This window comes from Spermophilus citellus (assembly GCF_964194105.1).
Source record: "Spermophilus citellus genome assembly, chromosome: 4".
Lineage (NCBI taxonomy): Eukaryota > Metazoa > Chordata > Mammalia > Rodentia > Sciuridae > Spermophilus > Spermophilus citellus.
The window spans coordinates 129378569-129402878 of record NC_138185.1 but is presented as its reverse complement, the minus strand read 5'-3'; the positions used below and the strand labels follow the sequence as shown (position 1 = coordinate 129402878).

Here is a 24310-nt window from a genome sequence, read left to right as displayed (position 1 = left end):
TGTAGCGGTAGAGCAGCTTGCCTAGAACATGACAGGCACTGGGTTCCATCCTTAGCACCACATAAAAATAAAACAAAATAAAAGTATTAAAAAAAAAGGAAAACAAGACCCCGACCCACTCTAAATAATATAAATAAAAAGGGTGGGGGGCTTGTATTAAAAAAAAACATTATCCTTAGTAAGGTAATTATAGTTTACAACTTATTATATATTATAAAGACTTTAATAATAAAGAGTTCAAAGGTTCCCAAAACAATAACTGTTTAAGCAGATGGAAACGCTCATTACTTTGATCACTACGCTGTATACATGTATCCAATTATCACACTGTACTCTCTAAATACTTCCTAAATACGTACATTAAAGAAAAAAAAAACTAATTTGTCTTGAGTCCAAGACCTTGTTTGGGTTTGGTTTTGTTTGCTTGTTTGTTTTGCAGTGCTGGGGACAGAAACCAGGGCCTCAAGCTTGCCAGGGAAGTATTCTATCAGGGAGCTACATCCCCACCAGCTGGGTTTGTTTTTTAATGTTTGCAAAGTGAGAGGAAAGAGAGGGAGCACAACAGTGAGTTCATCCATTCTTGGTACAGGGCCTCATGTACCCTCAAAACTGAATGTGATTTGAAATTTAATACAAAAAGCCCAGGAAGGTTATGGGCACCTGTAATCCCAGAGTCTCAGGAGGCTAAGGCAGGAGAATCACAAGTTCAATGCCAGCCTCAGCAACTTAGCAGAGCCCCAAGGAAAACAAGACCCCAAACCAGTCAAAATAAAATACTTTTAAAAGGGTGGGGGGTTGGGGATGTGGCTCAGTAGTTAAGCACCCTGGGTTCAATCCCCAGTACAGAAAAAAATTTTTTTTCATATGAAATTTCTGAATTCCTAATAACATGTTTGCTTTACCTGTTTACAAGATACTTGGGGGGGGGGGGTCTATTCTGTAGGAGATGTAGCCTACTATAAAGACTTTTATTTTTAATATTGGAGGAAAAAAAAAACTAAAATCAAGTAAAATTAACCAAGATTCAACCTACTTTCATAGGAACAGCAAACTATTAAAAATACACCTGACATTTTTTAACAATTACATGAAGAACCACCAGATGCTTCCTGTTGATGGAACAGTACAGACTGACAGATTCAGAGTAGAGTTCACAGAAACAACTGGAAACAAATTTAGTTTCCTTTCCAAACCATTAAAACAAAATGTGATCTTAAAAGTTTTACACACTGCACTATAACTGTCCAGACAGAAAAGCTTCTAAAGATTCAGACAGAAAACTCTAGATGTGTATAGACACATTACACAGATTGAATGAAGGTTTTACTCTTTTAAATCTGGAGCTCCCGCAGTGCTTTGAAAGTGTCCTATACTCAGATTACAATTACACACAGATTTTCACAAGTACATCTAATGTGGAATTCATGTTTTATTTATGTACAAAACTAAAGAAACATATTGGAATTAAAGACAAAGTTTAATCACTCAGAATGAATCTTCAGTGATGATGTGGGGATGGTAAGGAGAATGAGACTGACATTATTACACTATATACATGTATGATTCCACTACTGGTGTGCACCATGTACAACCAGGGGAATGAGAAGATGTGTTCCACTTGTGTCAAAATGCATTCTATTATCATGTATAACTAATTAGGACAAATTAAAAAAGAAGAAGGGAGACCAATAGAATAGAAAGAAGGGGATCAGGGATAGGGAGAGGGAAAGAGGGGATACTGGGGAATGAAATTGATCAAATTACACTGTTTCACTGTGTGTATGTAGGAATATAACAAAAAGAGAAAAAAAATGAATCTCCAGGAGCATATGCAGGTTACATAATCTTTAACTATTATGTTGTTTATGCACCAAAAGCCCAATTGATTTTTTCTGGGACTGGAGAATGAACCCAGGTCCTGGAGCATACTAGGTAAATCCCCTACCCATGACTATAAAGCCCCACCCCTAAATCTCAACTTCTTAAAAAGTTAGACCCCAAGAAAAAAGTACAAGAATCATCCTTATTATCCTGATTTTTAAAATATGTATTGGATAGTATCCTTATATGACTTACACAGTGAAAACAGACAGGAATGACACACTTCTGTGTTAAAAAAGGAGGGAGACAGAAGTGGAGTTTTCCAGATGTTACATGGTACGATACCACAACCAGCCGTGTTCCATTAATCAAGCATTAAAAAGATTTGCAGAAATACAAAACAATGTCATGTTTGCCTAATATGTCACTGTGTTAACCTGGAGTCAGTTTGTTTGGTTTTTTTAAAAAAAAAAAAATTTTTTTTTTTTTTTACAAAAACAAGATACAGCCGTCTTCAGTTTCCTTAAATTAAAAGTCTGAGCCTGAAAGTGGAAGTGTCAAAATATGGCAGAAGAAATTTAAACCAAGCTGGGTGGGTTTTTACATGATTTAAAACACGAGCAAAAAAGAATTTCTGAGCACCAACTTCTGCATGATAAATTAAGAGTGAGTTTTTAATCCCGGGATGGTAATCTACAAGGATCATCCACCGACTACATGAAACTTGTTTGCAGATTAAAATTATACTTCAGAAAGTAACACTTGCCTGAATTCAACCAGCAACCCAGTGACCGGAGAGAGAAAATAATTCCACATTATCAAGCCCCCTTCAGAAGTACTGTGCTCTCTGCCCTCCTTTGAACAGATCTCTGCTCGCCACAGTCCAATCAGCTTTGAATCAAAAATTTGTGTACTGAAAACAAGCTTAAAGTGGGAAAACACACAAAGCAGGCCAGAATCATTCCTTTGGTTTCAGTTTTCACGAAGCACCCTTGAGACTAGGCACGCTGATTCAACACAGTTGGACAGCTTCAACGAAACTCACTAAATATCACACCGATTAACTGTGCCCAGGCAGAGATGACCTGGCAAAATTCTCAATATCTGTCCCGAATCTGTTCTCATAAGTCCCAGCGGCGAAGTCTCTGGGGCAGAAGTCCCGAACATTCAGAACCACAGGCTTCGTCCCCTCAGGACTCGAGTCCCCGAGGCCGAGGCAGTAGCCGTGGCGGCCCTGCCCGGCACCAGCTGAGCTCTCCCGTTAACCCTGTCCAATCCCGCCGCTCCCACTGCGATCCGACAGCCTTCCAGCTCCGCGGGCTCCACAGCACAGCGCGACAGGGCCAGTCGGCCCTTCCCGCGCAGTAGAGGCCGGCGGGACCTTCAGGCCGCAGAGACAATGGGGCTGGCGGGGCCGGGGGCGGCGGGCGCCGAGGCCGGGCCGCGCCTGCCTCCTTCCCTCTTCCGCCCACTGCCCGCCTCCCAGCGCCCACAGAGTCCCCGCTGCCCCGGCACGACCCCATCGCCGCCCCGGGGCCGCCGCTCAGCAGCGGCTCGGCGGGAAGCGCAGGGGAGGCCGCGGCATGCCAGGGCCGAGGAGGGGGCGGCGGCCGCCACCATGTCTGCCCGCCCCTCCCAGAAGCGGGGTGCCCGGCAGACAAAGCGCGGCGGCGGCGCGGGCGCCCAGGCCGACCCCGTCGACCCCCGCGGAATAAGCGGGTCCGGGAGCCCCGGAAACCCGGCGCCTTAATGCAATAAACAGGAAATCGCGGGGATGATCTGGGTTCCGGGGGAAGTGGAATTATTTTTTACCAGCGAAGAGATCAACTTCCACATCCGGTGGTAACAGGGCCCTACACAGACCCGCACTGACCTGGAAAAGCTTCGGGAGAGGCGACGGGGGAGCAGCAGGAGGTGGTGCGGGGACCCGAGGCGCCTCGTACCCGGCTGGGCTGACGCGGCCCCGCTACACACTAAGCGCTTCAGCTGCACAGGGCGCTATTTTCCGAAAATGCCGCGTCTGGTCGGCGCCCAAAATCCCCACCGAAAAGTCCCCCGTGCTGCGCGCGGAGGGACACATGGTGTGCGAGTGAGTCAAGCTCCCAGCATCCCTCCCGGACCCGGCCCTCGTCAGCCCTTCGCTTGAGGCTTTTTCGCCCCTGCCTTTGTGTGCAGATCCCGCTCCCATCCACTCCCTAACCCCATTCCGGTGGGAGGAAGGGACAAGAGGGTTTGATTTTTTTGTTTTTTAACAGAAGGAAGGAAAATATGCCATTTCTAGCGTTCAGCTACACAAAGAAGGCGGCGGAATGATCCGCTGTCGGCGACCGCAAGTCCCGGCTCGCCCGGCGCCTGCGCGGCAGCGGGGGTGGGAGCTGCGGCGGGCCATGTGCGCGGAATAGCAGCCGGGCCGCACCGCGCCGCGCCGCCTCTTTCCGAGATGGGTAGGAGTTTGGAAACAAGCTGGCGTGTGCTAACGCTAGTATGTCTCCGACATGACCGTTGAAAGGCGTGTACTGCGGGATCCTTGAGATTTAAGCTTGCCAATTGGACCGCCTAGCAGAATTCTGGGAGACGGAAGGGCAGCCAGGAGGCTAGGATTTACCTTAAAGTGGCCCTAGACTGAACTAGGTAGACTGGGACGGGAGTCGCTGTTGAAGTTCCAGGGGAGGAACGAAGACTGTTTCCACTTCGCATAAACTGAACAGTCAGGTTTATGACGAGGATGTACGTGTTTCTGTAACCTTTTTTGAAAAAAGCGTTCTAATGGTGCATCATACTTTGTAGACTACAATAATTTGCTCACTGAATTCCCTTGGATTACTTGTCACCTGTCACAGAGGTAGAGATCACTTTTTTCTGTGCCTGCAACATAAAGCTTTTTTGCGTTTTATTTTAAAAGCAAGTTTACTCGGAGATGGCGATTTGCAAAGGAAAAGTCTTAAATGTTTATGAGATTTCCGAAGTAACTCAACATACTGATGTTTTTTTTTAACAGGGAAGCTCGGGGATCACTTTCCCAACCTACAAAGAGCGAAACTTTGGCATCCTTGTATCTAGGAGTTGGGAATATCTCAGACAACGCGAAGTTTAGTCCAGAACTGACAAGTTTAAACGGAATTCATATTTCCCACTGTTTTTATGTGGCCTCAAATAAGTAATTTATCTTCACTTACCCTTTGTAATAGTGATGCAATAAAGATTCATAGTCTTGGTATAACTCAGTATTCCTAAATTGGAAGCAGAGCCGTATAGGAGCCACAGTCTTCATTTGTTTTTATTTAATATTTTTATTGATAGAACGTAAAGATTTTGATGTCATACTTTTTAATTTTTTAGTTGTAGATGGACACAATATCTTTCATTTTAAAGAGAGAGAGAGAGAATTTTTTAATTTTTTTTTTTAGTTATCGGCAGACACAACATCTTTGTTTGTATGTGGTGCTGAGGATCCAACCCCCGGCGGCAGGCATGCCAGGCAAGCGGCTACCGCTTGAGCCACATCCCCGGCCCCATCATTTTATTTTTATTTATTTTTATGTGGTGCTAAGGATCGAACCCAGGGTCTCACACGTGCTAGGCCAGCACTCCACCATTGAGCCACGTCCCAAGCCTCAATGTCATGCTTTTCTGTAACAGAGTTTGAGTAAACATTCAGTAATGCTACAGAATCTTTGCCCCCATTGATCTTCTGCTGTAAAATGAAACCGGTAAATAGGCATCAGCAGTAGTATGATGAGGGGAAATTGCGGAATACTAGAATTACAAAGAGGAGGAGCCCTTTTCTAACCTGAAAGGGAGGAATTGAATAGCACTGGAGAAGCTATGAGCTTCAGTAAGGGAATTGAGGAAGGCCTCCTAGACAGAGTTTAGAAAACAAAATACCAAGGAGTTAGAGGGATAAAGAAGACAATGCTGTTTCAGTAGTATCTAAAGTGTTCCTGTAGAGATCTAATGAAGACCTTGAATGCCATGTGCAGAAATTAGCTTTTAAGAGCAGGAGGGAAATGTTGAATGATCTGTAATAGGAACATTCATGTGATTTAATTTGTGGATGACTAGCATACAAAGTTCAAGACAAGAAAAACAGTTTGAATAAAAATCCAAGAGAATGATGAATTGGAGAGAGAATGGCAAACAGGAGTGAAGGACATGATCAAAGTGGTTATGGAGAGCTTAGAGATTTGGTTGACTCCATAAGGGAATGACTTAAGAGGTAGAATGTTAAAGGTGACTCTCAAGTTTGGCAGTGAAGCACCTAGGAAGATGGTAATATCTTCACTGAGATAAGAAGGGAAGAGGAATATGTTAGGGAAGGACAAAGGTTCTATTTTGATCATGAAGTATTTGAAGTGCCTGTGAGCCAACCAGATAGATAAGCCCAGTCAGCAATTAGGTACTCATTCAACAGTTGTTGGAAAGGCACCCCCACCCTCTGCCTGGCACTGTTCTACACTCTACGTAGGTAAAGCAGCAGTAAGACAAACATCATTCCTCTTCCTATTTCCAGTGTGTGTGTTGGGCGGGTGGGGGGACTATAAAATAGAAACAAGGAAAGACATCCCATAATAAGTTAATGAGAAAAATGAATGCATAATTGGATAAAATATTTCTCTGAGTGAAAGAACAAAATTTTGGTCCTTGATCAGAAATGCCTCATTGAGAAGTTATTCTGTGAGCTCAGACCTAATGGGAAAGAAATTGGGACAGAGGGAATAACAGGGCAAAAGCCCTAAGGTAAGAAGGAGTTATGTTTAGGGAGCAGCAAAGGTGGCAGAAAAAAATTAAAGAGATGGTAAGAGACAAGTCTGCAACTTTTGTAAGATCAAGCCATTGAAGGGTTTTAAGAATAGAGAAGCATGTACTAGGATAGTAACAAGAGATGGAGAAAACGGATGTATCACAGATATAGTTTGAGGATTTAACCTGAGGTGAAGAGTGAGAGAATAAGAAATCAATAGTGATACCTAGGTCTGGGGCATTGTTGTCTATGCTAGCACTGGCCAATAAAAATATCATAATTTTATATTAGCCTCATTAAAAAAGTAAAAAGGAATGTGAAATTCTAGTTTTAAAAAGTCTTATTTAACCTAGTTTGTTTCAGTATTTCATTTGTGATCAATATATAAATTATTAAATATTTTGGGGGACTGAGGATGTGGCTCAAGTGGTAGCGCGCTTGCCTAGCATGCATGAGGCACTGGGTTCGATTCTCAGCACTACATAAAAATAAAGATATTGTGTCCACCTAAAACTAAAAAATATTTTTAAAAATTATTAAATATTTTTAAACATTTTACATGCTTTTCTTGTTACTAAGAGTTTGGAATCTTATAACAAAGTATATCAATATTTGATTTTACAAAATTTACAGTTCAAAATTAACATATCCAACTGGTTTCAACCATAATGAAGTTTTGTGGTATTTGAATCATATCAGTTTTTAAATTTTATTTTAACTTTAGGAATAAAAAATTCAGTTCCTAAATTAGCTAAATTTCAAGAACAGCTAGTCGCTACTATACTAATCAATGCAGTCTAGTAGAACAGAGAATAGCAGAAAGTCTTTTTTAAAAAGTTATTTGGGACCATGATGGAAGGCCTTAGATGACTAGCTAAAGGACTCAGATTTTATCCTAGAAATAAGGTGAACAGTGTCTATTTTTTGAGCAAGGAACTAAAAATGTGGTATTTAAGGCTAGAAAGCAACCACTAGATGGCCATCTGGTGACTCAGGACCAAGAGCAACCTTTCAGTTGCTTTGACTTCAGGCTAGCAGATTAGAAACTTTTATTTTTATTGTGCTCTAGACTAGTATAACCAAAAATTTGGCCCATGGGCCAATGTCAACCTTCACAAAAAGTGAAAATTTGAAACACTGTTCTAAAGGTGTTCAGATAAAGGGGTCAAAAGAACCAAATTCCTAGAAGATTTATCTAAATCTAAATGCCTCTTTTTTACTATGGAGATAACCAAATCTATAATAGCTACCATTTATTAATGCCTTTTTTGTGCCAGCCATTTTGCATAGTCTGTTACATATATTGTCTCATCTAATCCTTAAATAATTCTATAAAATATTATTACCCCATTTTTCCTGTGAGGAAACTAAGGCTAAAATGGATTAAGCAACTTGCCTAAAGTCACCAAGCTCATAAATGTTAGGAGCAAGTGTTATAGTTTGTATCTGGAATATTTCCCAAGGCTCATATTTTGGAAGACTTGATCCCCACAGTTAAGAGGTGAGCCTTTGGGGAAGTGGTTGGATCATAAGGTCTTTGAACAATCAATCCATTGAGGAATTCGTAGCTGAATGGACTCTTGGGAAGTGGTAGAAACTGTAAGAGGTTAAAATACTTGGAGTGGGTCCCTGGGGATGTGTCCTTGGGGACTGTTATCTTGTCCTCAGCCCCTTCCTCTTTCTCTGCTTCCTGGCTACCATGAAGTGAGCAGCTTTGCTCTTCCATGCCCCCCTCACCAGGGCATTCTGCCTTACCACAGACCCACAGCAGTGGGACAAAGCATCTGTGGACTAAAACCTGAAATGGCAGGTTATTTTTCTCAGGTATTTTGTTATAGCAACAGAAACTTGATTAACAACAGGATCCTAGAACAGGTCTCTTTCCAAAGCAATATTCCTAGTGTGTGTGTGTGCCACTAATGTGTAATGTCTAAGGAGTTCCTTGGCACAAAGACTTGAAACATTGTTTTAAAGAGAATGCATGAAGTTGGTTACATAACTCCCAGAAGGTTTATTAGTGAATTTGGTGCCAGAATAAGGTGAGTTAGTGGTATTCTGACAGCACTGGGCAAATGCATTCAGTGGAAATACATCAGCTTTGCTTCTATCTATAATTTATAGACCACAGTTAAATAACAAATTTCAACCCAATAGAAAACTGGGTAAGAGCCTTAACAGTCATTTCACAAAAGAAGGTAATTATATGTTTTTTAAACATTTAAAGGTACTCAACTATCTTAATCCTTAGAGAAATGCCATAAAGCCCCAATGAGCCACTGTGACACACCCAAAAAAAGCTGTTAAAATTAACCAGAAAGTACCAAATGTTGATCAAGAGTTAGCAACTGAAGCATATGTTATTAATAGGAATGGATTTGTTATGACCACTTTGGAAAATTCAAAGTTCAAACAACAGGCAAAACCAAACTAGACTTAGGAAATAAAGTTACAGAGAAAAGAAAGAATTAACTGGGGGATAGTACTTGGGAGGAAATAAAGGTATGCTTCCAGGGTTTGGGGCCCTGTTCTGTTTCTTGACTTGTATGGGGTTGGTGAGGGGCAGGTCACTCACTTATTGAGCCATAAAGTTGGGAAAGGTGCCTTTTGGTATATTCTGTATTTCATGATTAAAAAGTTTTGATGAGCTGGGCACAGCAGTGCACACCTGTAATCCCAGAGGCTCCGGAGACTGAGGCAGAGGATTACGAGTTTAAAGCCAGCCTCAGCAACAGTGAGGTGCAAGCAACTCAGTGAGACCCTGTCTCTAAATAAAATACAAAATAGGGTGGGGATATGGCTCAGTGGTTGAGAGCCCCTGAGTTCAATCCCCAGTAACCCCCCCCCATATTTTGATGAAGTTTTTTTCTAATAAGGAAAAAAAAATCTCCTCAGCAATGCTGGATACATGCTACCGGCTATTCCCTCGATGAACCAATTTTTCTATAAATGCATTACCATTATTGTGAAAGATAAGGTAGACCTGAATTTGGGGGATGGCAGTAGGAAGGAGAATCAAAAGATACTGCAAAACTTGAAGCAGTATGGCAAAGTGAAAGAGCATAACAGTCAAAAAAGCTGTTAGAAACAATAAATGAAATCAGTAAAGTTGCAGAATTTTAAAAAATCAAAAAAAAAGAGCATAACAGTTGGAAAGAGGAGCAGTGGGTTTTTAGACAAGGCTCTAGCCACTTTTGAAACATGACCTGGGTATGTCTCCTAACTTCTCTTAATTTCATTTTTCTCATCTCTGTGGGCTTGATAGGAGGATAAAAACTAACATTTTATTGCCATTTATAACCCTTTGCAAGCTATTAAAATGTAATGTAATTTTTATTTATTTATTTATTTATTGTGATACTGTGGATCTAAGCCAGGGCCTCATGCATGACTGGAAGTGCTGTGCCTCTGAGCCACATCCCCAGCCCCCATGTAAAAATTATATTGATGTTTTATTCGATGTAATGGGAAAGGAGTAAAAGATAATTGAGACTTTAAGCCTAAGTGATAGAGATAATAGTAATTTAATGGCATGAATTAAGTGAGAAAACCAAGAGGATGAGGACCAAATTTGGAGAAAGATAACAAACTCTATTTTATATGTGTTGAGTTTAAGATGATGCTGGAATGCCAAAGAGGAATTATTAAACAGACACAGAAGCCAACGTTTGATACTCAGGGGAAAGGTCAGAATTGGTGATAGAAAATTAGAAGTTATCCATAGAAGGATAATAATTAAAGCTATGAGAGTGAATGAAAGAATATAGAACAGGTATTGAAGAACAAAGAAGGAAAATGAAGAAAGGGGGGGGGAATGATTTATTGAGCATCTGCTAAATGGAGTACTAGACAGTCTGCATTTGTTTTCTCATTTATTCCTTTCAGATTCCAAGGTAGCCAATTTTAGCCTCTTTTGGTAGTCTTACTTTGTAAACTCAGCAAGACAATTAAGGAGCATTTAAAACCAGCTTGTGACTCCAGTTTATACTGTTCACCACATCATTCCTGGAGAACCAAGTGTCTGTTACAAAAGACCATGGAGAGAATTTGAGTGCAGGAAAGATAAGCCCTGAGAAAAGACCATTGGATTTTTGTGATCTGTGACTTAAGGAGACACTGGAATATAGTCAGCAGTACCTGTACTCTTCTCCCATCTGTTAAGCTTCTTTGAGTGTGAGTAATCCAGACACATTTGTGTTCTAAACTTCTGGTGATATGAAAAAAAAATCGAAGATAGTGATTGTAAAAATTAGTACATATAAAACAAAGCCAGTTACTAATTTCTAGCTAGATGCTCTTGCCAACCAAGTGCTTTGAATCCAAAGACTGAAAGAGGAGAAACTTTCTCTGATTCAGTGCTATTTACTGCTTTGTCCATGTACTGCCTAGAACCATTTTGAATGTCACCAGTGGTATGGGTCTTTCTCTTTGGGAAACTCTGGAATGTTACATAACTTTGTTCACTGTGTATACAGTGCAGTTTTAGTCACCTGAAATTCTACAGGAAAAGGTGAAGATGGTTTTGCTAGTCAAGATCTTTAAAAAGTGGTATGAGGTAATTTCTGGTGATGATGAACACATACCTTCTAAAAAGCAGCAATATCAAGCCAGGCACAATAGCACATGCCTGTTAGTCCCAGTTTCTGGGGAGGATAAGGCAGAAGGATTGCTCAAGACTAGCTTGGGCAACATAGTGAGAGAGACCCCACCTAAAAATACCTACAGTGTCTTTTAAATCACTTTAAAAGAACTTTATTAAAAAGAGAGAGAGAGAGAAAGAAAGCACTAATGTCTCAAATTTTAGGGTAATCTATAATCTATGAGAAAGAATTTTCCCTTCTAGGTTTATTAAAACCATTTCTTTACTATAAAAATAGCATTGTAACATTAAGGAAAATTGAAAGAAGAATGTTTCCCCATAATGCAATTACTAGTTCCTTCCTATAGTTTTACTGATGAATAATGCATGGTTTGGAGGCAGACAGGCTTCTGAACTACTTTGTTTGTTTATTGTATGTATGCAGTGCCTGGGCTTGAACCCAAGGTCACACATGTTAGACATGTGTTCCACCACTGAGCTTTATCTCCAGCCCCTCAAAGCACTTAAAATTGTTTATAGGAGCAAAGGTCTTCTGTCTGTTCTCTGTCCACCTCTCTGAGTTCTAAAGAAGACCCATAGTAAGTCACTGAAATTTTCCCTAGAGGCATCTGGAAACTTTGATTTCCAGGAATTAGACACTTCAATTTTGTATTTTTGCACCATGAATTAAGGTAGCATTGAGGTAACTATCCCATATAATTTTTGGTTAATTAGAGCTAGATAATTTTAAAAAAATATTTGAATAGATAATACATTCACAGGTCCAGAAATTTTTTAAATAATCATCACTGTCTTCTGTCCATCCTGTTCCCACCCACTAGGTAACCTACTTTTTCCTCATGACTCTACATATGAGAATAAATATTCTTATTTTTCCCATTTCTTATACAAAAGGGAGGTTATCGTACATACTTCTGCACTGTACACTTAAGGTACCTGGACATTTCCCTATCAATGTATAGAAGATGACTTCTTTTTCTTACCCCTGCAGATTATTTAACTACTTTCTAATCTTGTATTCTAATTAGTGAATACAAGAACATCCTTGTATTCACATCCTCTTTTCTTACATATTTAGATTTGTTGGATCTCAGTTTCCATAGGTAAAATTGCTCTGCAAAAATGACACAAATGTATTTTTAGTTTGCCTTCCATATACCTAATATTCCTCCACAGCATTGCTCATGGACTAGAAAGTTATCATATTTTCAGATTTTTTTACCTACTAGCTTTTGAAGGGCAAAATATTTCAAGTCCTACTTAACGTTTTTAAGATTAATAACAAAATAATTTGTTTAAATTAAGGGAAATGGGATTCAGTTAACAAAATTTGATCAGGATATAGAAATTCTTTGCTACTACTCCTGCAGTGACACACCCATAACTGGTAAAAACATGATTGCTTATGCAATCAAAACGGCCACCAAACCTGGAAAGGGGCCAAAAATAACTACAAATAGCTCCACCTACCTTTTTTTTTTTTTCTTGGCAAATTTGCAAGTTTAACAGGATCTAAAAAGATTCTTCAAGCTGGGCACAGTGACACATGCCCATGATTCCAGTTACTTGGGAGATTTGAGATAAGAGGATCACAAGTTGGAGGCCTTGGCAGCTACTAAGATTGTCAAAAAATAAAAAGGGGTGGGGATATAGCTTAGTTGTAGAGCCCCCCTCCCTGTATTCAATCCCCAATATTTAAAAAATGAAAAGATCCTTCAGCTTTCATTTGAATTGCAAATATGGTAAGTGGCAGGAAATTACTAATTTCATGAAAAATTCCCCTAATATGATGGGAGTTAAAAGTGAGTTTTGATTAAGTTTGTTTTGGTGCTGAGGCAGCACAGGGAGGGAGAAAGTATCTATATAGGGCTGTTGATTCTACCTACAGTGGAAATTACATCAGGGTGTGAAGAAAGTTTTCCAGAAATGATTACTGTTTACTTGGAGCAAAAGTAACTCTGGGTGAGGAAAAGGCTTAGTTGTGTCACACTTGCTAGTTTTTCAGCTTGCCAGAATTTTTTTTGGTGGGGGGAAGGTTATCAGGGATTAACTCAGGGGCACCCAAACACTGAGCCACATCCCCAACCCAGCTCTATTTTTTTATTTTATTTAGAGACAGGGTCTCACTGAGTTGCTTAGTGCCTCACTTTTGCTGAGGCTGTCTTTAAACTCACAATCCTCCTGCCTCAGCCTCTTGAGCTACTGGGATTACAGGCACGCACCGCCATGCCTGGCTTGCCAGACTTTTAAGATCCATTTCATAAGTCATGGGTTTATAGAGCGTCTTAGTCTTTGGAGCCCATCTGATGGTATTTGATATAATTTACCCACTTTGCTCCTACCCAGGGGTGCTCTACCCCCCACTGTTTTTTTTTTATTATTGTTGTTGTTTGTTGTTTTGTTTTATTCATGGTACTGGAAATTGAACCCAGGGGTACTTTATTACTGAGCTACATCCTCAACCCTTTTTATTTTTTATTTTGAAACAGGGTCTCACTAAGTTGCTTAGGACCTCACCAAGTTGAGGCTGGCCTCAAATTTGTGCTCCTTCTACCTCAGTCTCCCAACTCACTGGGATTACAGGTGTATGCCACTGTGCTCAGCATACATCTATATCTATATATTTGAACTAAACAAATTGGCTCATATAAAGTGCCTAGAAAGTGTTTGTAGAAGGTAAGAATACAAATACTAGGATATTGTTTTGTTTCATTTTGCTTTGGGTGCTAGGTATCAACTCCAGGGCCTTACACATACTAAACACATGCTCTACCACTGAGCTATACCCCTAATTACTTATTATTTTTCCATTTTCAAGTAATTGTCACTCTCTGGACAACTGTGTTGACACATAGTGCCTGATCTTTACAAATGTATGCAGTTGAATACCTCTTGAAAGTCATAAGGCTATCTTTAGAAAGAACACTTCAGGCTTTTAAAACCATTAATTTCCAAAGTTTTTTCTGGTTACAGTGGCACACGCTTGTAATCCCAGAAACTCAGAAGCCTGAGGCAGGAGAACTGCAAGTTCAAAGCCAGCCTCAGCCATTTAGCAAGGTTCAAAGAAATTTAGGAAGACCCACTCGCAAAATAAAAAATAAAAAAAGTTGCATATGTGGCTCAGTGGTTAAGCACCCCTAGGTGCACACACACACACACACACAAAAAAAAAAAAATCCATGTTTTTGGACTTTTTTTCCCCCTTTCTTTAATATTGGAAATTGAGCCTAGGGGCACTGTACCACTGAGCTACATCCCTAGCCCTTTTTATTGATTTTTTATTTTGAGACAGGGTCTCACTAGGTTGCTGAACTGGCCTCAAATTTGCCATCCTTCTGCCTCAGCCTCCTGGGCAGCTAGGATTGACTACAAGCTTGGAGCCACTAAAACAGGCATTTTGAACTTTTAACTGTTTGTAAGTGTTAACATATTTTGAAATATTTTCTGCAAAAAAAATAAATAAAAGAACAATTAAGTGTTATATCTGTTTCAGTTGAAATTAGTTAAAACTACTTTGATTTTACAAATACCATGATACCTATTGAGATAACTGCTAAATAACTGTAAACCAGTATACAATCAAGGGCATGGTATCAAAAGAATGTCATTGTAGCTATCTGAAATGATAAGCTGACTTCTGTTTCATTCATTTACTCATTTAAAAAAAATATCCTGCTGACCCTTTCCATTACTTGCTTTTCTCCCTCGACACCCAGTCATCTCTCAGTCAGAAAGCAGCATCATTCACTAATCTAACTTGGTTCAGCTTCAGCCTCAGGTGCATTATCAAGGTCATAGATCAAACTGTGGCTGAATTACTAGAAATGTGCACCTATTTGCATGTCCTTAATATACTCACTTTTAAAAAAATAGCTGTGGATGGACACAATACCTTTATTTTATTTATTTTTATTTAGTTCTGAACCTCAAACCCAGTGCCTCACACATGGTAGGCAAGCACTCTACCACTAAGCTACACCCCCCAGCCTACTATATGCTTACTTTTTTTTCCCAGCTATTTGGATGTCTTTGCTCCTGCTCAGTTTACAGTAAACTCAATATGCTATGAACTGAATATTCGTGCAGTTCCAAAATTCATATGTCGAAGTCCTAACCCCTAATGTGATGGTGTTTGGAGATGATGCCTTTGGGAATTAATTAGGATTAGATTAGGTCCTGAGATAAGGTACTCATGATCTGATAAGAGGCCTTATAAGAAGGGGAAGAGAGAAGATGGCGGCGAAGGGAGTGCATCACCCCAGTGCGCCGCGTCACTGTGCGGGAGAAAGACGAGGTGAAACAGCTGAAGGCTATCTTGTTGGGAATTTCCAGTGAAATTGAGGTGCTCCAGAATCTAGTGGACGGATTTCTATCGCGCGAGGTTCAGCTGCGGGGGCTCGGACGCGGGCGATTTCTCCGCACGGAGGGTTGCATTCCCTGATCGGTGGATAGCCCCGCAGCTGGAGTCTGCGCTGGGAAGCGGCGAGGTGCCGGAGTGGGGGTGCAGTGATGCGGATTCTGGGGGCTCCTGCCAGTGGTGCAATGGTCGTGCTTAGTGCTGAGTTCCGGCTTTGAGACAGAGGAGAGAAGCGGTCCAGTTCGGTTCTCGACACCGGTCGGACCACGGAGGAGGACAGCAGCCGCCATCTTGGAGAGCTGATGTAATCATCCCTGTTTTCTACTGATCTCAGCTCATTCAGCTACGGAACAGGTGATTTCAGGCTGGTATTTGCCTGCGTCTCGCAGACAGATCGCTCAGGCTCAGGGCTGGAGAACCAGTGGAGAATACTCCTAGGGGCTCGCTCCTGGCAAGGCGTGCGCCGGGCTCTGAGCGGCCGGATTCTGGTTCCCGGGGCTGCTTTGGCCCAGGGCTGGGGAACCTGCGGAGACTGCGTGTTGAGGCCAGCTCCAAGTGGAGCGTGCGCTGAGCTCGGGGCGGCTGGGTTCTGACTCCCGGAACAGTTTTGGCCCGGGGCTGGGGAGCCCGCGGGGACTGCGTCTTTGAGCCTGCTCCCAGCGGAGCGTGCACCGAGCTCGGAGAGCTTGGAGCGGCCGGGCTCTGGCTCCCGGAGCTGCTTTGGCCTGGGGCAGGGGAACCCGCGGGGGTCGCTCCTTGGAGCCTGCTCCTAGCAGAGCGTGAGCCGGGATCGGAGAGGCCGGGTTCTGCTCCCGAAGCTGCTTTGGCCCAGGGTTGGGGAACCTGCGGTGACTGCTTCTCGGTCCGGGTCCTACTGGGTGCTGTGGGGGCCAGGGGGGCAGAGTGGAGCTGCTGCCTGCGCCCAGAGCAGGCCAAGTGACCCGCCGGCGTGGTATCACGACACCCCAACTGCAGCTGGGGCCGAAGAGAGTAGCCGCCCACGCCTAGAACAGGACCAGCGACCCGACGGCGCAGTAGCCAAGTCACCCCATTTGGAGTAGGGGCTGTGCAGAGCCGCCGTCTGAGCCTGCAAGGTAGGCAGACCTGCGACCCACTGGCAGGATAGGCCAGGTAGCCTGCCAGCGTGGTGGACACGTAGCACCGAGGCAGTCACGTCACACTGGTTGGAGTGGGGGTGGAGCAGAGCCGCCGCCCGTGTCCGGAAAAGGCCCAGCGACCCGTTGGAGAGGCAGTCAGGTACCCCCATTAGGAGTGGGGGCTGAGCAGAGCTGCCGCCCGAGCCCGCAAGGTAGGCAGACCTGCGACCCACCAGCGGAACAGGCCTAGAGGCCTGCCAGCGTGGTAGACACGTCACACCAATTGGAGTAGGGGCTGAGCAGAGCCGCCGCCCACATCCGGATCAGGACCAACGACCAGAGGGCGTGGTAGTTACGTCACCACAATTGGAGTGCGGGCAGAGCAGAGCTGCCACCCGCGCCCGCAGGGTGAGCAGACCTGCGACCGACCAGCGTGGTAGACAGATCACCCTAATTAGAGGAGGAGCATAGCCACTACCCACCCTGCAAGAAAGATTTTCCAACTATACAAGAGCAATATAAATAAATGGGGGAAAATTTCAAAAACACAACAGTTTCACCAAGCAGAAAGAAATGCGAGCAGTATGAAAAGACAAGGAAAGAAAGGACCACAAGCAATGCAGGTCAACTCAACTTTAGAAGAGGTAATAGCTGCAACAGATGGAATGTCAGATAAAGAGTTCAGGATATACATGTTTCAGATGATCTGGAGTCTCAAGGAAGACATGAGACAGCAAAATCAGACAATGAAAGATCACTTTGACAAGGAACTACATAAACAAATCCAGGAAGTAAAAGATCAATTACACAGGGAGATAGAGGTAATAAAAAACAAACAATAGAAATCCTAGAAATGCAGGAAGCAATAAACCAACTTAAAAACTCAATTGAGAATACTACCAGCAGAGTAGATCACTTAGAAGATAGAACATCAGACAATGAAGACAAAGTATTTCAACTTGAAAAGAACATAGACAGCTCAGTAAGACTGCTAAGAAACCATGAGCAGAACATCCAAGAAATATGGGATAACATTAAAAGACCAAACTTAAGAGTCCTTGGGATACTGGAAGGCACAGAGCTCCAAACCAAAGGAATAAACAATCTATTCAATGAAATAATACAAGAAAACTTCCCAGACTTGAAGAATGAGACAGAATCCCAAATCCTAGAAGCCTACAGGACGCCGAATGTGCAAAATCATAAGAGATCCACACCTAGACACATTATAATGAAGATGCCCAACATACAGAATAAGGAGAGAATTTTAAAAGCTACAAGAGAAAGGAAGCAGATTACATTTAGGGGTAAACCAATCAGGATAACAGCTGATCTCTCAACACAGACTCTGAAAGCTAGAAGATCCTGGAATAACATATTTCAAACACTGAAAGAAAATCGGTTCCAACCAAGAATCATGTATCCGGCGAAATTAAGCTTCAGGATGGAAGATGAAATTAAAACCTTCCACAATAAACAAAAGTTAAAAGAATTTGCAGCTAGAAAACCATCTCTTCAAAAACTCCTTGGCAAAACATTACAGGAAGAGGAAATGGAAAATAACAATGAAAACCAACAGTGGGAGGTAGGACAGTAAAGGGGGGAAAGTAATCAAAGAGGAAAACAAATCAGGTTTAGTAACATTAATAAACAAATATGGCTGGAAGAACAAACCATATCTCAATAATAACCCTAAATGTTAATGGCTTAAACTCACCAATTAAGAGACACAGGCTAGTTGAATGGATCACAAAACAAGACCCAACAATATGCTGCCTACAGGAGACGCATTTGATAGGAAAAGATATACATAGACTGAAGGTGAAAGGTTAGGAAAAATCATACCACTCATATGGACTGCGGAAACAAGCAGGAGTGTCCATACTCATATCTAATAAAATAGATTTCAAGCCAAAGTTAATCAAAAGGGATAAAGAGGGACACTGCATACTGCTCAAGGGAACCATACACCAACAAGACATAACAATCATAAATATATATGCCCCAAACAATGGTGCAGCTATGTTCGTCAAGCAAACTCTTCTCAAGTTCAAGAGTCTAATAGACCACCATACAATAATCATGGGAGACTTCAACACACCTCTCTCACCACTGGACAGATCTTCCAAACAAAAGTTAAATAAGGAAACTATAGAACTCAATAACACAATTAACAACCTAGACTTAATTGACATATATAGAATATACCACCCAACATCAAGCAGTTACACTTTTTTCTCAGCAGCACATGGATCCTTCTCAAAAATAGATCATATATTATGTCACAGGGCAACTCAAAGAGGAAAACAAATCAGGTTTAGTAACATTAATAAACAAATATGGCTGGAAGAACAAACCATATCTCAATAATAACCCTAAATGTTAATGGCTTAAACTCACCAATTAAGAGACACAGGCTAGTTGAATGGATCACAAAACAAGACCCAACAATATGCTGCCTACAGGAGACGTATTTGATAGGAAAAGATATACATAGACTGAATATAAAGGAGTAGAGATAATACCATGCGTCTTAACTGATCATAATGGAATAAAACTGAAAATCAATGATAAAAGAAGGAAGGAAAAATCATGCATCACTTGGAGAATGAACAATAGGTTACTGAATGATCAATGGGTTTTAGAAGACATCAAGGAGGAAATTAAAAACTTCTTAGAGTTAAACGAAAACACAGACACAACATATCGGAATCTATGGGACACATTGAAAGCAGTTCTAAGAGGAAAATTCATTGCTTGGAGTTCATTCCTTAAAAAAATTAAAAACCAACAAATAAACGATCTCATACTTCATCTCAAAATCCTAGAAAAAGAAGAGCAAAACAACAGCAAAAGAAGTAGAAGGCAAGAAATAATTAAAATCAGAGCTGAAATTAATGAAATTGAAACAAAAGCAACAATTGAAAAAATTGACAAAACTAAAAGTTGGTTCTTTGAAAAAATAAATAAAATCGACAGACCCTTAGCCATGCTAATGAAGAGAAGAAGAGAGAGAACTCAAATTACTAGCATACGGGATGAAAAAGGCAATATCACAACAGACACTTCAGAAATACAGAAGATAATCAGAAATTATTTTGAATCCTTATACTCCAATAAAATAGAAGATAGTGAAGGCATCGATAAATTTCTTAAGTCATATGATCTGCCCAGATTGAGTCAGGAGGATATAGACAACCTAAACAGACCAATAACAATAGAGGAAATAGAAGAAACCATCAAAAGACTACCAACTAAGAAAAGCCCAAGACCGGATGGGTATACAGCAGAGTTTTACAAAACCTTTAAAGAGGAACTAACACCAATACTTTTCAAGCTATTTCAGGAAATAGAAAAAGAGGGAGAACTTCCAAATACTTTCTACGAGGCCAACATCACCCTGATTCCTAAACCAGACAAAGACACTTCAAAGAAAGAAAACTACAGACCAATATCTCTAATGAACCTAGATGCAAAAATCCTCAATAAAATTCTGGCGAATCAGATTCAAAAACATATCAAAAAAATTATACACCATGATCAAGTAGGATTCATCCCTGGGATTCAAGGCTGGTTCAATATACAGAAATCAATAAATGTTATTCACCACATCAATAGACTTAAAAATAAGAACCATATGATCATCTCGAAAGATGCAGAAAAAGCATTCGACAAAGTACAGCATCCCTTTATGTTCAAAACTCTAGAAAAATTAGGGATAACAGGATCATACCTCAACATTGTAAAAGCAATCTATGATAAGCCACAGGCCAGCATCATTCTGAATGGAGAAAAATTGAAGGCATTCCCTCTAAGATCTGGTACAAGACAGGGATGCCCTCTCTCACCACTTCTGTTCAACATAGTCCTCAAAACACTGGCCAGAGCAATTAGACAGACGAAAGAAATTAAAAGCATAAAAATAGGAAAAGAAGAACTTAAATTATCACTATTTGCAGATGACATGATTCTATACCTAGCAGACCCAAAAGGGTCTACAAAGAAACTATTAGAGCTAATAAATGAATTCAGCAAAGTGGCAGGATATAAATCAAATGCATTCCTGTATATCAGCGACAAATCCTCTGAAACGGAAATGAGGACAACTACTCCATTCACAATATCCCCCCAAAAAATAAAATACTTGGGAATCAACCTAACAAAAGAGGTGAAAGATTTATATAATGAAAACTACAGAACCCTAAAGAAAGATATAGAAGAAGACCTTAGAAGATGGAAAAATATACCCTGTTCATGGATAGGCAGAACTAACATCATCAAAATGGCTATAATACCAAAAGTTCTCTATAAGTTCAATGCTATGCCAATCAAAATCCCAACAGCATTTCTTGTAGAAATAGATAAAACAATCATGAAATTCATATGGAATAATAAAAGACCCAGAATAGCAAAAACAATGCTAAGCAGGAAGTGTGAATCAGGCGGTATAGCGATACCAGACTTCAAACTATAGTACAGAGCAATAGTAACAAAAACAGCATGGTACTGGTACCAAAACAGGCGGGTGGACCAATGGTACAGAATAGAGGACACAGTAACCAATCCACAAAACTACAACTATCTTATATTTGATAAAGGGGCTAAAAGCATGCAATGGAGGAAGGATAGCATCTTCAACAAATGGTGCTGGGAAAACTGGAAATCCATTTGCATCAAAATGAAACTGAATCCCTTTCTCTCGCCATGCACAAAAGTTAACTCGAAATGGATCAAGGAGCTTGATATTAAATCAGAGACATGGCGTCTGATAGAAGAAAAAGTTGGCTATGATCTACATACTGTGGGGTCGGGCTCCAAGTTCCTCAATAGGACACCCATAGCGCAAGAGTTAACAACTAGAATCAACAAATGGGACTTACTCAAACTAAAAAGTTTTTTCTCAGCAAAAGAAACAATAAGAGAGGTAAATAGGGAGCCTACATCCTGGGAACAAATCTTTACTCCACACACTTCAGATAGAGCCCTAATATCCAGAATATACAAAGAACTCAAAAAATTAGACAATAAGATAACAAATAACCCAATCAACAAATGGGCCAAGGACCTGAACAGACACTTCTCAGAGGAGGACATACAATCAATCAATAAGTACATGAAAAAATGTTCACCATCGCTAGCAGTCAGAGAAATGCAAATCAAAACCACCCTAAGATACCATCTCACTCCAGTCAGATTGGCAGCCATTATGAAGTCCAACAACAACAAGTGCTGGAGAGGATGCTGGGAAAAGGGTACACTTGTTCATTGTTGGTGGGACTGCAAATTGGTGCAGCCAATTTGGAAAGCAGTATGGAGATTTCTTGGAAAGCTGGGAATGGAACCACCATTTGACCCAGCTATTCCCCTTCTCAGTCTATTCCCTAAAGACCTAATAAGAGCATGCTACAGGGACACTGCTACATCGATGTTCATAGCAGCACAATTCACGATAGCAAGATTGTGGAACCAACCTAGATGCCCTTCAATAGATGAATGGATAAAAAAATGTGGCATTTATACACAATGTAGTATTACTCTGCATTAAAAAATGACAAAATCATAGAATTTGGAGGGAAATGGATGGCATTAGAGCAGATTATGCTAAGTGAAGCTAGCCAATCCTTAAAAAACAAATGCCAAATGACTGCTTTGATATAAGGGGAGTAACCAAGGACAGGGTAGGGACGAAGAGCTTGAGAAGAAGATTAACATTAAACAGGGATGAGAGGTGGGAGGGAAAGGGAGTGAGAAGGGAAATCGAATGGAAATGGAAGGTGATCCTCAGGGTTTTACAAAATTACATATAAGAGGAAATGAGGGGTAAGAGAAGAATAATACAAGTGGAAGAAATGATTTACAGTAGAGGGGGTAGAGAGAGAAAAGGGGAGGGGTGGGGAGGGGAGGGGAGGGGGGATAGTAGAGAATAGGATAGACAGCAGAATACATCAGACACTAGAATGGTAATATGTAAATCAATGGAAGTGTAACTGATGTGATACAGCAATCTGTATACGGGGTTAAAAATGGGAGTTCATAACCCACTTGAATCAAACTGTGAAATATGATATATTAAGAACTATGTAATGTTTTGAATGACCAACAATAAAAAAATAAAATAGAAAAAAAAAAAGAAGCGGAAGAGAGGGCTGGGGCTGTAGCTCAGAAGTAGAGTACCTGCCTAGCACATGTGGGTTTGATCCTCTCCACCACATAAAAATAAATAAAGAGAATAAAGGTATTGTGAAAAAAAAATCTTTCAAAAAAATAAAGGGAAGAGAAAGATATCTCTCTCTCTCTCTCTCTCTCTCTCTCTCTCTCTCTCTCTCTCTCTCTCTCTCTCTCTCTTCTAGATCATAGAGGCAAAGTCATATGAAGATTCAATGAGAAGGCAGTCATCTTCAAAAAAGCCCTCACCAGGAAATGAACTGGCTGGCATCTTGATCTTGGACTTCCTGGCCTGTAGAACTGTAAGATTTCTGATATTTAAGCCACTTAGTCTATGGTATTTTGTTGTGTCAGCCCAAGCCAGCTAAAACAATGTATCTCAAGTTTTGCACAGATTAATAAAGATCCATTCAAAAAAGAATCATCATAACTATAAGCCGTGTTTTGTTCTTAAGATTAAGTACAATCAACATAGTCTGTAATTCCTTTACAGTTTAGGAACAGTGACTTCTTTTAGGTTTGTCAAGTAACTATTGGGAAACCCTCCAATTTGTTTAATTTTTCCAAATTTTAATTTGTATATTGGGAATTGCTTGGAATTTGGGATCCTCTCTTGTTTTTGAATTGAAATAAAAGGTATGTTACTGCAGGTGGAAACTCATTCACTTAATAGACTGGAAGTAGTGTTAAACATGTAATCGATATTTAATTATACTAAGGAATTATTGATTATGTTTAGCTCTGATGTTTTGCTATGATTAATTTTTTAAGATATGGAAAAATTTAAGAGAAAATATTGGTACCTAGAATTTGTTTCAAAATTTCAGAATCAGGGCAAGGTGTAAATAGTTCACAATATCAAAGAAACAAGTAGTCAGCAGATGATAATTATAGACACTGGAAGATAGATGCACAGATTTCCTTTTTGTCTCTATACTTAAACATGTTTAAATTTTCTATAATGATTTTTAATATAAGTTATGATTGTGTTTAATTAATTACTACACTTAGGCTTTCACATCTCATCTTTCATTATTATGTGTGGTCTGTTACTGCTAATGTTAATGTATTAAAGAATCTTCAATTTATTTGTCTTAGTAAGCATGAAAATTAAAATGCTAAACATTAGTACACATTAGGGGCTGGGGATGTGGCTCAAGTGGTAGCACGCTCGCCTGGCATGCGTGCAGCCCAGGTTCGATCCTCAGCACCACATACAAACAAAGATGTTGTGTCCGCCGAAAACTAAAAAATAAATATTAAAAAATAATAATAAAAATAAACATTAGTACACATTAAACTTCATTTGCCATATATTTATTTAGCAGCTGCTAAGTGCTTTCATTGTAGGTTATCTCAAATCTCTGCAAGGTGAGTGTTACTACCCATTTCACAAATAATAAAATGTTGATCCTAGATAAATATTATGCAGGTAGAAAATAAGAAAATTATGAATTTTACCCATGTGATTCCCCAAAAAATTCATGTTTTATTTCTACCACATTATGCTGCTTCTCAGTCATGGCTGACTG

The 24310-nt window shown here is 40.5% G+C and overlaps 2 protein-coding genes across 9 annotated transcripts in view; one reads left to right on the top strand and one right to left on the bottom strand.

The window, feature by feature from the left end:
* The window catches only part of GABPB1 (GA binding protein transcription factor subunit beta 1), a 62227-nt gene extending 58397 nt beyond the window's left edge, over positions 1-3830 (bottom strand). For 7 of the 8 annotated variants that reach the window (XM_081291712.1, XM_081291713.1, XM_081291714.1 and 4 more), the window contains exon 1: positions 3695-3830. The gene's annotated coding sequence lies outside the window, so the exon portion shown is untranslated. Of the gene's footprint in view, positions 1-2587; positions 2726-3694 lie in introns of those variants that run through there. The other variant, XM_081291708.1, reaches the window with a different exon arrangement.
* LOC308647534 (uncharacterized protein) lies at positions 1425-23199 on the top strand. Its single transcript, XM_081291715.1, has 2 exons — positions 1425-3910; positions 22964-23199. The coding sequence occupies exon 1, from the start codon at positions 3221-3223 to the stop codon at positions 3569-3571; it is 351 nt and encodes a 116-aa protein (XP_081147841.1). The 5' UTR covers positions 1425-3220; the 3' UTR covers positions 3572-3910; positions 22964-23199.
* The last annotated feature ends 1111 nt before the right edge of the window (positions 23200-24310 follow it).

Coding starts and splice junctions, on each gene's coding strand:
- LOC308647534 (XM_081291715.1), top strand. CDS start 3,221: ATGGGGCTGGCGGGGCCGGGGGCGGCGGGCGCCGAGGCCGGGCCGCGC.